This window comes from Lipotes vexillifer, unplaced genomic scaffold, assembly GCF_000442215.2.
Source record: "Lipotes vexillifer unplaced genomic scaffold, Lipotes_vexillifer_v1.1 scaffold325, whole genome shotgun sequence".
NCBI lineage: Eukaryota > Metazoa > Chordata > Mammalia > Artiodactyla > Lipotidae > Lipotes > Lipotes vexillifer.
This window is the reverse complement of record NW_006799313.1, coordinates 2,008,316-2,021,816: the sequence shown is the minus strand read 5'-3', so window position 1 is coordinate 2,021,816 and position 13,501 is coordinate 2,008,316. Positions and strand designations below refer to the sequence as shown.

The 13,501-nt window shown below is 38.1% G+C and overlaps 1 protein-coding gene across 2 annotated transcripts in view; it reads left to right on the top strand.

Moving 5' to 3' along the window:
- The window catches only part of LOC103079104 (protein FRA10AC1), a 38,365-nt gene that overhangs the window by 2,625 nt on the left and 22,239 nt on the right, over positions 1-13,501 (top strand). For both annotated transcript variants that reach the window (XM_007471577.1, XM_007471576.1), the window contains exons 4-6: positions 3,064-3,140; positions 4,199-4,282; positions 4,869-4,953. In XM_007471577.1, the coding sequence (XP_007471639.1) occupies positions 3,064-3,140; positions 4,199-4,282; positions 4,869-4,953 (246 nt within the window). The remainder of the gene's footprint in view (positions 1-3,063; positions 3,141-4,198; positions 4,283-4,868; positions 4,954-13,501) is intronic.

Below are 13,501 nucleotides of genomic sequence, written 5' to 3'. Positions count from 1 at the left end.
CCACAATGAGGTATCACCTCGCACTGGTCAGAATGGCCATCATCAAAAAATCTACAGACAGTAGATGCTGGAGAGGGTGTGGAGAAAAGGGAACCCTCTTGCACTGTTGGTGGGAATGTAAATTAATACAGCCACCATGGAGGTTCCTTAAAAAACTATAAATAGAATTACCATATGATCTAGCAATCCCACTACTGGGCATACGCCCTGAGAAAACCATAATTCAAAAAGAGTCATGTACCACAATGTTCATTGCAGCTCTGTTTACAATGGCCAGGACATGGAAGCAACCTAAGTGTCCATTGAGAGATGAATGGATAAAGAAGATGTGGCACATATATACAATGGAATATGACTCAGCCATAAAAAGAAACGAAATTGAATTATTTGTAGTGAGGTGGATGGACCTAGAGTCTGTCATACAGAGTGAAGTAAGAAAGAGAAAAATACCATATGCTAACACATATATATGGAATCTAAAAAAAAAAAAAAAAAGGTTCTGATGAATGTAGGGGCAGGACAGGAATAAAGACACAGACTATAGAGTGACTTGAGGACACGAGGAGGGGGAAGGGTAAGCTGGGACGAAGTGAGAGAGTGGCATGGACATATATAGACTACCAAGTGTAAAATAGATAGCTAGTGGGAAGCAGCCTCAACCCAGGGAGATCAGCTCGGGGCTTTGTGACCACCTAGAGGGGTGGGATAGGGAGGGCGGGAGGGAGACACAAGAGGGAGGGGATATGGGGATATATGTATACATATAGCTTATTCGCTTTGTTATACAGGAGAAACTAACACAGCATTGTAAAGCAATTATATTCCAATAAAGATGTTAGAAAAAATAAAAATGAAAAAAAATAATAGGTCTGTTTGTGGACTGTCTCAGGCCTGCTGTGGCTTCAGCTTTCAGGCGTGAATTGGGGCTCTCTTTAAGTTATACCTTGTTTCCCTGTGGTAGCCATCTCTCAGCTCAACTTTTTGGTGAGACTGTGGCTTATTACACAAGCCGCTACCACTGGCCATCCATATTACTGTTGGGGATATTGGAGAGTGAAAGTATTTCTGGGTATTTATTACTGCGGTCAGGATAGGGAGAAGGAGGCGATGTCAATTAGATATACCCACTATCCTTTAGTCACCACTTTCACTTTATTGTTCCTGATCCTTTTCTTTAAGTTATAGAAGTTCTCTTGTCACCAATTTATTTATTCCTCTTATCTCCTAACCCAATAGCTTAGCTTTCCCATGGATCTCATCTGCCACTGCTCCTTTAGCATTTCAACATCTACTCTTCCTTCTATCACCACTCAATTGGGGGTGTTGGGGCATCTAGTTACAGCCTGGTGAGGGTGAAAGTCTAGATCCCCTTTTCTTGCATGGCTGGAGGTGGGGCCGTAGATTTTCTGGAGTGTTTGGCTGGAATAGAGTAGTTACTGCCTAAAAGTTATCTTTCCTGTTAGGCTGCCTCTCTCCTGATTATTTTGTTACAGGGAACAGACTTTTGTTGGGACTTCTTTTGTCTGTGCTTGTTGGTATTTCCAGCTATCCAGCTTCTTCACCTCCAAGTCTGGCATTTATTAAGCAAAAAGAAAACCTGGGGTACTCAGCACCATGTCATACCATGGGGCCTGAGGTCCGTAGCTGGTCTGCCTTCTTCTCTCTACCTTGCAGAGTCTTATGTTTGTTTTATATATAATTTCCAAGGTTTTTAGTTCTCAGTGGGAGGAATAGGGAGAAGTGCAGTTGACCCTTGAACAACACAGGGTTTGAACTGTGAGGGTCCACTTATACAAGGATTTTTATTTTACTGTATTACTTGTATAAATATGGGTATTTTACTGTAGTACTGATGATCTGCAGTTGGTTGAATCTACAGATGCAGAGGGCTGATTATACATTATGTGCAGGTTTTGGACAATGAGGAGGGTGGGTGTTCTATCCACCCTGTTCAGGGATCAACTGTACATCTTTGCTCCATCTTCCAGGAAGCAAAGTCCCACCTGATTTTAGATTTTTATTTTAGATCCTGCTTTTGTAAATAAAAGTTTTATTGGAACACAGCTGTGCTCATTCATTTAGGTGTTATCTGTGCCTACTTCCATGCTAAAGTGGCAGAGTTGAGTAGTTTTAACAGAGACCGTATGGCCTGCATATTTACTGTTTACAGGAAAAGTTTGCTGACTTGAGCTCTTCAAAGATTTAAGTGACTTGCCAGTGTCACATGACCAGTTTGTGATAGACCAAGAGCTAGAATCCAGATCTCTGGGTATCTGGCTTTTCTCTTTTTTATTTTCTGAAATGTTAATTGCTTTCTTGCTCATTTCAGAATTATGTTTTGATTCGCTATTCTGTTAGAACACATTGTGATCAATTAAATAACTTTAATATAACAGGCTGTAGTCACAGACAATATTATGTCAGCTCTGTTATGTGTGTGTTCAGCTCTAGAGAGAGTACCATGGAGCTTTTTAAAACAAGTAAAATGCTCATGTGTCTTGTTGTATTGCACTGAAAATAAACATGACTGTAGCTTCTTTGTATATTAAAAGAGAGTGTAAAAAATAACATGTGATCTTTTATATTCTTTTTGAAAGCCTCATGTTAGGATTTAATATAATAAAAGTTACATCTTCTATTTTGGAGGCTTTATTGTTACTGAAATAGCTAAATTATATTTTATAATGAAGAAAAATTCTACTCCTCACCTTTAACTTTAGAAACTATAATTTGTTTTTCATATTTTGATGATTAAAATGAGTGGTGGTGTGAGGCTGTATTTAGGAAGCTGTCCTCTCCAGAGAGTTATTGCTTGAAAATGATCAAAACAATATAGAGTATTCAGTAGAAAGTGAAAGCCCCTCTACTGTACCATGTTCACTCTTAACAGTTTAATATTTACCCTTTTATATCTTTTTTAAATTTATAAGCATGTATAGTATATATGTGTGTATTTTTTAAAAGCTAAATAGACTCATACTATGTTTTTTTTTCCCTGCTCACTAATATGTCATTGATACCCAACTACTGAACAAATAAAATCCTTAATTTTTTGCATTTCAGTATCAAAGGCATACAAAGTTTGTAAATGACTATATTTTATACTATGGTGGCAAAAAAGAAGATTTCAGGCGATTGGGGTAAGTGTCATAAAGTTTATTTCACATAATGGGAGGTAGGTATGGGTATCTTTGAAGACTCACAGCTATTATATCTTCTGATTCTGTCATTTTCTCCTGCTTTCCATTCCAGTTTTTGTTGTTATAAGGTGGAGAGGCCATTCGAAGCTTCTAGCTAAGCAACTCATCATGAACCCCATTTCTCTGGCAACAGGCCTCAGGCAGCCTGCTGATTCTGGCAATAACAGGATTGTGTGGGGAATACTCATGTGCCTGATTATGCAGTGATTTTTTTTTTCCCCCCACAAGGATATTTGAAATAATGAACTCTTTAGACCTCAGGTTTGGGATTGCTTTTTAAAAGATAGGACAAACAAGACACCTCACTCTAACATTTCCCACACATGAAATTCCTTCTTATATCTGAGGCTCTTCTGTCAGAGCCTCTTGGTTTTGTGTGGGTTTTTTTCTCTTTACTTAATGATTTTCCGAGTTGATAGTGCCCTAAAAAACTTTATACCAGCTCATCAGCCCCAAACTTAACTCTCCTCTGAATTTAGCCTGTATTTCTCAACACTCCCTTGCTCTGTCCCCAATCTGTTATCATCTTGAAAAATCATCTCCTTCATTTCTCTTTCTTCCTTACTCAGTCTTCCTAGGAAGATGTAGTAAAATGAGGTGTGGAAGATGTTTTTATATATTTATAAAATTAGATCACAATAGGATGGTGTTACTTATTTTAGATTCTGAAACTTATTTTCATTCATCTTCCTTATCCATTTAGTGTTCATTCAGATTTCTCATCCTAGTTTTGGTAATTTAGCACCCTTTGTATAATTGAACCAGCTCTAGAGATGGGTGGATTCCTTATCCATTTGTTTCTGTAGCAGCACTCTTCATAACTGCCTTTTGAAAATACTGAAATACTTTTTATAAATATACATACATACATACATACATATAAAACTATCTTTGTGTATCTTATTTTTACTCAGGTGCCCAAAAATCTCACACACTGTTTAACTTAAGTTTGACTAATTTTGTTTTCATATTGAATTTAAAATTGTTTTATTTTTCAGGGAAAATGACAAGATAGACATGGATGTTATACGAGAAAATCACAGATTCCTATGGAATGAGGAGGATGAAATGGACATGAATTGGTAATTGTACCCATGTGAGACATGATGCATCAAATGCTATAGTCCTATCTCTCTTGCTCCCTGAGTGTTTTCTTGTTTTGTCACCTGTCCAAAGCATTTGGCCCCTGCATGGAACAGTTCTGAATCGAGAACATAAAACCGTGCCTCAGATTATTGAATCTGGTTTGATTCTTCTGGTAATTTTTAACAATTTTAACTGACTTCTTATTGCTTGACTTTGTCTTTAAAAAATAATTTATAAAATTTTTACAATATTGTTGTCTAGTAGTATGCTTCTTTTTAAATTTTAAAAATATTTTGGGAAAACGTAAAACCTGAAAATGGTTTTAAAAATTCAAACATTACAGAGGGTAAAAAGTGAAGAGTCAGTCTCCTCATCTTTGACTATTAGTCTTCCAGCTTCCCTCCCTAGAGACCCACTATTAATAGTTAATATTCAGATATTCTGTGCACATGTAAGTAATGACCTCTTTTAAAACATTAATGTTTATATCATATGTGTTATTTATTTGACATTGCCTCCAAGTAGCAAACAATGGTTGAATTTCTAAATATGTAAGATTTATATTTTTTTTAATGCATCTAGGGAGAAGAGACTTGCAAAGAAATACTATGATAAATTATTCAAGGAATACTGCGTAGCAGATCTCACCAGATACAAAGAAAATAAGGTATGCCTTCCAAATATTTATAGAAGAAGGTTCTTATTCACGTATAGTATTCCTTTTTAATATACTATTGTGCCCTGTATTATTCTTTTAAGATGCTAATTCAATTCTAAGTTGTCCTCCATCTATGAAGTATCAATTGGACCATTTAACCTCAATAGCTGTGGAATTTACAAAGGGCCCTGAAGTCAAGGGTGCCTCTTTGTGAGCTAAGACATGAAAAGTCTAAAATGAAACACAGGTGGCTACTGAATCTTGTTTTATCCTGACTCTAATCCAGAGCCTCTAGCCATTATGATTTGACACTTTGAATGATGTCTTCTTTCACAAATGATGTATGAAATTGATAGGCTTTTTCTTTCAAATGGATTACCATGTAAAGAGGCAGATGCACATCTTCTGTTATGTAAATGTCTATTCTAGTAAAAATAGCTCTTATCAGTGCCAGTTAGTAATGGCAAATTTCCCTTCCTGCTTTACATCTTACTTTAGTTAATTTTTTTAAAAATTAATTTTATTTATTTTTGGCTGCATTAGGTCTTCGTTGCTGCATGCAGGCTTTCTCTAGTTGTGGCGAGCGGGGGCTTCTCTTCATTGTGGTGCACAGGCCTCTCATTGAGGTGGCTTCTCTTGTTGCAGAGCATGGGCTCTAGGCACACAGGCTTCAGTAGTTGCAGCACGCAGGCTCAGTAGTTGCGGCACATGGGCCCTAGAGCACATGGGCTTCAGTAGTTGCAGCGCGTGGGCTCAGTAGTTGCGGCGCGCAAGCTCTAGGGCGCGTGGGCTTCAGTAGTTGTGGCATGTGGGCTCAGTAGTTGTGGCGCACGGGCTGTAGAGCGCAGGCTCGGTAGTTGTGGCGCACCAGCTTAGTTGCTCTGCAGCATGTGGGATCTTCCTGGGCTAGTGATCGAACCCATGTCCCCTGCATTGGCAGGCGGATTCTTAACCACTGTGCCACCAGGGAAGTCCTATTTTAGTTAATGTTAAAGTGATTTTTAAAAAATAGAAGTAGAGTTGATTTACAATATTGTGTTTCAGGTGTATAGCAAAGTGATTTGGTTATATATATTTTTTCCTTTTTTTCGATTCTTTTCCATCATAGGTTATTACAAGATATTAAATATAGTTCCCTGTGCTATCCAGTAAATCCTTGTTTATATTATATATGGTAGTGTGTATTTGTAATCTCATACTCATAATTTATCCCTCCCCCCATATTCCCCTTTGGTAACCATACATTTGTTTTCTGTGTCTGTGAGTCTGTTTCTGTTTTATAAATAAGTTCATTTGTACTATTTTTAGATATCCACCTATAAGTGATATCATATAATACTTGTCTTTCTCTGTTTTACTTAGTATGATCATTTCTAGGTCCATCCATGTTGCTGCAAATGGCATTATTTCATTCTTTTTTATGGCTAAGTAATATTCCGTTGTATACCACATCTTTTTTATCCATTCATCTGTCGATGCACACTTAGGTTGCTTCCATGTCTTGGCTGTTGTAAATAGTGCTGCTATGAACGTTGGGGTGTGTGTATCTTTTTGTTTCTTTGTTTGTTTTTGTTTTTTTTTGCGGTACGCGGGCCTCTCACTGCTGTGGCCTCTCCCATTGCAGAGCACAGGCTCCGGATGTGCAGGCCCAGCGGCCATGGCCCACGGGCCCAGCCGCTCCGCGGCACGTGGGATCCTCCCGGACTGGGGCACGAACCCATGTCCCCTGCATTGGCAGGCGGACTCTCAACCACTGCGCCACCAGGGAAGCCCTGTGTATCTTTTTGAATTAGAGTTTTCGTCTTTTCCAGATACATGCCCAGGAGTGGGATTGCTGGATGATATAGTAACTTTATTTTTACTTTTTAAAGGAACCTCCATACTCCATACTGTTTTTCCACAGTCACTGCACTAATTTACATTCCCAACAACAGTGTAGGAGGATTCCCTTTTCTCCACACCCTCTCCAGCATTTATTATTTGTATACTTTTTGATAATAGCCATTCTGACTGGTGTGAGGTGATACCTCATTGTAGTTTTGATTTGCATTTCTCTAATAACTAGTAATGTTGAGCATCTTTTCATATGCCTGTTGGCCATCTAGATGTCTACTTTGGAGAAATGTCTATTTAGGTCTTCTGCCCATTTTTTGATTGAGTTTTTTGGGTTTTTTTTATATTGAGCTGTGTGAACTGTTTGTCTGTTTTAGAAATTAAGCCCTTGTTGGTCTCATCATTTGCAAATATTTTCTACCATACCATATGTTGTCTTTTCATTTTGTTTATGGTTTCCTTTGCTATGCAAAAGCTTTTAAGTTTAATTAGGTCCCATTTGTTTATTTTTGCTTTTATTTCTTTTGCCTTGTGAGACCTAAGAAAATATTGCTACGATTTATGTCAGAGAACATTTTGCCTATGTTCTCTTCAAGGAGTTTTATGGTGTCATGTCTTATATTAAAGTCTTTAAGCCATTTTTAGTTTATTTTTGTGTATGGTGTTAGAGTGTGTTCTAACTTCATTGATTTACATGTGGCTGTCCAGCTTTCCCAATACCACTTGTTAAAGAGCCTGTCTTTTCTCCATTGTATATTCTTGCCTCCTTTGTTGAAGATTAATTGACCATAGTGTGTGGATTTATCTCAGGGCTCTCTATTCTGTTCCATTGATCTGTATGTCTGTTTTGTGCCAGAACCACGCAGTTTTGATTGCTGTGGCTTTATAGTATTGTCTGAAGTCTGGAAGGGTTATGCCTCCAGCTTTGTTCTTTTTCCTCAGGATTACTTTGGCAATTCTGGGTCTTTTGTGATTACGTATAAATTTTAGGATTATTTATTCTAGTTCTGTGAAAAATGTCCTGGGTTATTTGATAGGGATCACATTAATCTGTAGATTGCTTTGGGTAGTATGGCCATTTTCTCTATATTAAGTCTTCCAGTGCAAGAGCATGGGCTATCCTCCAATTTCATTGAATCATCTTCTGTTTCCTTTATCAGTGTTTTATAGTTCTCAGCATATAAGTCTTTCACCTCCTTGATTAGGTTTATTCCTAGATACTTTTCTTTTTTTTGGATGCAATTTTAAATGGGAATTTATTTTACTTTCTCTTTCTGATATTTCATTGTTAGTATGAAGGAGATTTCTGTATATTAATGTTGTATTAATGATTTCTGTATATTAATGTTGTATTCTGCTACCTTGCTGAATTCATTTATCAGTTTTAGTAGTTTTTGTGCAGAGTCTTTAGGGTTTTCTTTATAGGGTATCATGTCATCTGCACATAATGACAATTTTACCTTTTCCCTTCCAGTTTGGATACCTTTTATTTTTCTCATCTCACTGCTGTGGCTAGGACTTCCAATACTATGTTGAGTAGAAGTGGTGAGAGTGGACATCCTTGTCTTGTTCCAGATTTTAGCAGGAAGGCTTTCAGCTTTTCACCATTTAGTATTATGTTGGCTGTGTTTGTCACAAATGGCTCTTATTATGTTGAGATATGTTCCCTCTATACCCACTTTGGTGAGAGATTTTAATCATGAATGGATATTGAATTGTGCCAAATGCTTTTTCCTTATCTATTGAGATGATCATGTGGTTTTTGTCTTTTGTTGATGTCATATATCAGATTGATTGATTTGCATATGTTGAATTATTTGTGTGACCCTGGAATGAACCTAACTTAATTATGGTGTATGATCCTTTTTATGGGTTGTTGGATTCAATTTGCTAATATTTGTTGAGGATTTTTACATCTATGTTCATCAAAGATATTGTCCTGTAATTTTCTTTTTTGTTAGTGTCTTTGTCTGGTTTTGGTGTCAGGGTGATGGTGGCTTCATAGGATGGCTTTGGGAGTGTTCCCTCCTCTTCAGTCTTTTGGGAGAGTTTGAGAAGGATCAGTATGAGTTCTTCTCGCTATGTTTGGTGCAATTCCCCAATGAAGCCATCCAGTCCTGGACTTTTGTTTGCAGGGAATTTTTTAAATTACAGATTCTGTTTCACTTCTAGTGATAGATCTGTTCAAATCATGTTTCTTCTTGATTCAGTTTTTACAGGCTGTTTCTAGAAACTTGTCCATTTCTTCTAGGTAGTCCATTTTGTGGGCATATAACTGTTCATAATATCTTCTTATGATTTTTTGTATTTCTGTAGTGTTAGTTATTATTTCTCCCTTTCATTTCTTATTTTATTTATTTGGGTCCTCTCTCTTTTCTTCTTGGTGAGCCTGGCCAGAGGTTTGTTGATTTTGTTTATCTGTTCAAAAAACCAGCTCTTGCTATTATTGATTTTTCTGTTTTTTAATCTTTATTTATTTCTTCTCTGATCTTTATTATTTCCTTCCTTCTGATGACTTCAGGTTTTATTTGCTCTTCTTTTTCTAATTCTTTTAGGTGGTAGGTTAGGTTGTTTATTTGTGAGTTTTCTTGTTTTTTGAGGAAGGCCTGTATCGCTATGAACTTCCCTCTAAGGACTGCTTTTGCTGCATCCCATAGATTTTGTATGGTTGTGTTTTCATTGTTGTTGTCCCGAGATATTTTTTATTTCCTCTTTGATTTCATTGTTGACCCATTGGTTTTTAGTAGCTTGTTGTTTAGTCTCCATGTAATAGTTTTTTTCCTCGTTTCTCTTTGATTTCTAGTTTCATGTGGTTGTGGTCAGAAAAGATGCTTGAAATAATTTCTTTCCTCTTAAATTTGTTGAGCCTTGTTTTATGTCCTAGTATGTGGTCTATCCTAAGGAATGTTCCATATGTGCTTGAAAAGTATGTGTTTTCTGCTTTATTTGGATGTAGTATCCTATAGATTTCAATTAAGTCAAACTGTTCTATTGTGTCATTTGGGATGTCTGTTGCCTTATTGCTGTTCTGTCTGGAAGATCCGTCCATTGATGTGAGTGAGGTGTTAAAAGTCTCCTACTATTATTGTATTCCCATCAGTTTCTCCCTTTATGTGTTAGTATTTGTTTTATGTATCTAGGTGCTCCTATATTGGGTGTGTATATGTTAACCAGTGTGATATCCTCTTCTTGTATTGATCCTTTTATCATTATATAGTGTCCTTCTTCGTCTTTCTTTATGGCCTTTGTTTTAAAGTCTGGTATGAGTATTGCTACCCTTGCTTTCTTGTCATTCCCATTTGCATGAAATATCTTTTTCCATCTCCTCACTTTCTATCTATATGTGTCTTTAGCCCTAAAGTGGGTCTCCTGTAGGCAGCATGTTATAGGTTCTTGCTTTATTATCCAGTCTGCCACTCTGTGTCCTTTGATCCATGTTTTTAGTCTATTGACACTGAAAGTAATTATTGATAAGTGTATTTATTGCCATTTTAAACCTTGTTTTCCTGTTGATTTTGTATTTCTTCTTTGTTCCTTTCTTCTTTTTGTTTTTCCTTTTGTGCTTTGATGGTTTTCTTTTGTATTATGCTTGAGTTCCTTTCATTTTGGTTTTTGTGAATGTGTTTTATGTTTTTGATTTGTGGCTACCCTGGTTTTCAGGTATGTTAACCCGTAACTCTATCTACTTGCTTTAGACTGGTGGTCATAATAGCTCAAACACTTTCTAAAAGATCTACATTTTCTTACTCCCCTCCTCCACATTTTGTAGTTTTGATGTCCTGTTTCTCATCTTCATGTTTATCTTTTTGCTGTTCATTGTGATTATAATCACTTTCATGGAATTTTTTGATTGTTTCTTTAATCTATGTACTGCCTAATTTAAGTGGTCTTCAGTGTTTTTATATATTTACCTTTCCTATTGTGATTTTCCATTTCTTATAGATTCCTGCTTCTTTTCTATTTAGAGAACACCTTTCAGTATTTCTTTTAGAGCAGGTTTAGTGTTGCTGTATTCTTTTATTTTTTCTTTGAGAATTTCTTTCTCTCTCTTTCCATGCTTAATGATAATCTTGCTGTGTAGGGTATCATAGGTTGCAGGTTTTTCCCTTTAAGGACTTTAAATGTATCTTGCCACTCCCTTCTGGCATGCAAAGTTTCTGTAGAGAAATCAACTGATACCCTTATGGCGGTTCCCTTGTAACTGACTCTTTGATTTTATCTTGCTGCCTTTAGAATCCTCTCTAACATTTGCCATTTTCATTATGACATCTTGGAGTAGGTCCGTTTGGGACCCTCTGTGCTTCCTGTATCTGGATATCTGTTTCCTTCTTTAGGTTTGGGAAGTTTTCAGCTGTAATTCCTTCAAATAAATTTTTGATTCCCTGTCCTCTTTCTTCTTCTGGGATTCCTTTTATGCATAGATTGGCATGCTTTATATTATCCCATAATCTCATATGTTGCTTTCATTTTTTTCTTTCATTTGTCTTTCTGTCTGCTGTTCTGATTGAGTGATTTCCATTATTCTGTCTTCCAGATCACTTATTCATTCTTCTACCTTATTTAGTTTGCTATTTATTTCCTTTAGCTTGGTTTTCATCTTGGCAGTTGGGTTGTCTAATTTTGATTGGCTCGTCTTTATAGTTTCTGGTTCCTTCTTATGGTGATCTGCATTTCTATCAATAGTCTTTCTTAATTCCTGCAGCATTTTTATTACCTCCTTTTTGAGCTTGGGGTCTGGTAGACTGGAGAAGTCTGTTTCATTGTTATTTCAGGGGATTTCTCTTGTTCTTTTAATTGGAAGTAGTTCCTTTGTTTTTTCATTTTACTTATATTTCTTTGACTCTATGAATTTAGGAGAAACAGTTATCTACTGTGGCTGTTTTTATGTCAGAGCGACCCTATGTAGACTGTGGGAGTCCAGTATTCTTGGTGCAAGGGTTGTTTTTGGTAGGATTCTTGCCATATCTTTTCTCAGGGTGTGTTGGCCCTTGTCCCCTTGGTAGCAGTGTGTTTGGTGGTCTTGTGATCAGAGCCTGCACTAGATGTTGGGCAGGGCCTCCTCTTTGCTCTGTGGTTGTCACAGCCCTGTCAGGGGCAGGGTCTGCTCCCCAGTTGTAGGAGTAGAAGCTCCCACCCAGGTCAGGTTCTAAGCTGCAGTGTGAGGTAGGTGGGACTGGAGCACTCTCTCTGGGAAAGGAGCTGCTGTGTATTCTTCCCCAGGAGCTGTCCAAAGATCACTGTTGTTGGCACTGCCTTCAGTGGCTGTTTCCTCTGTGGGAGCACTGGTAATCGGCTTGGAGGTCCCTTAGGCATTTATGCATGCTCACAAAGCCACTGATGTGAAAACCTACTGAAGGTATGCCCACTGTGGGAGCTCTGGTAATTGGCTCAGATTTCAGCCCGGCCTCCGCGTGTGCGCACCCACGGAGTTTGCAAAGCCGCAGTGGCCGGAGCTATGCCCCATTGCAAGCATGCTGATAATGAGGCTGCTGTAGCAGAACCACTCTCTGTCCTGTGCACACCCCCAGTTTTGGCCCAAGCCACACTCCTGGCCCTTCGGGCTGTCTCCACACAGCCAAACCAAGTCCTCTTCCCAAGTCTGTCCACTGAAGCCCAAGTTTCACTACCCAGTTGCTGTGTACTTCAGGCATGTGTCTCTGGCTAGGAAGTGCAGCGACATGGCGGGGACTGTCTATACTGGTCTTTCTTTACCCTGCAGGGCTGCAGACCAGCTCCCGTGCTCTTCTTTTGAACCTCTGAAGCTTCCTGTCTGTCCCAGCAGACCTCCCAGCTGGTGAAGGAGGTTCCCAGGGTGAGGGGAATCTTTCCTTTTTCACAGCTCCCTACCAGGGGCGTAGGTCTCATCCCAGTTCCTCTTCTTCTCCCTGTTCCCTTTGTCTTCCCCAGTTATATGGGGATCTTTCTTTCAGCTCTGGTTGTATAGGATATTCAAGCTTTCGGTAGGTATTCTCTGAGAATTGTTCTACAAGTAGATGTATTTTTGTTGTATTTGTGGGAGGAGGTGAGCTCCATGTCTCTCTGCCATTTTGATCACCTCCTCTAGGATGATTTTTATTCCTATCTAATTTTTCACATTTTTAGCTACTGATAGATAAATTGACCCAGAAACAAATGATCTCAGTTTGAAATGGGAGGGGAAGGAATGTTGCATAAATCTGTATGTTTTGAATAGTGTATTTAATACAATCTGTATTGTATTAAAAAAGACAACCTATTTAAAAAGCTTTTTTAAAAAAAAATTTATTTATTTTTGGCTGCGTTGGGTCTTCATTGCTGCACACAGGCTTTCTCTTGTTGCGGTGAGTGGGAGCTACTCTTTGTTGCAGTATGTGGGCTTCTCCTTGCAGTGGCTTCTCTTGTTGCGGAGCACAGGCTCTAGGTGCGTGGGCTTCAGTAGTTGTGGCTCTCGGGCTCTAGAGCACAGGCTCAGTAGTTGTGCACATGGGCTTAGTTGCTCCGTGGCATGTGGGATCTTCCCAGACCAGGCCTCGAACCTGTGTCCTTTGCATCAGCAGGCAGATTCTTAACCACTGCGTCCCCAGGGAAGTCCCTAAAAAGCTATCTTAGATTTGTTTATCCTAAGAATTTCTTTTCATTTAAATAGTTAAATTTCAGAACCATAATTGGTTTAATAATTTTTCACTAGTGCCTTTAATATGTAGGTTGCTTCACAATATTCTTTTTTTTTTTTTTTTTTTTTTTT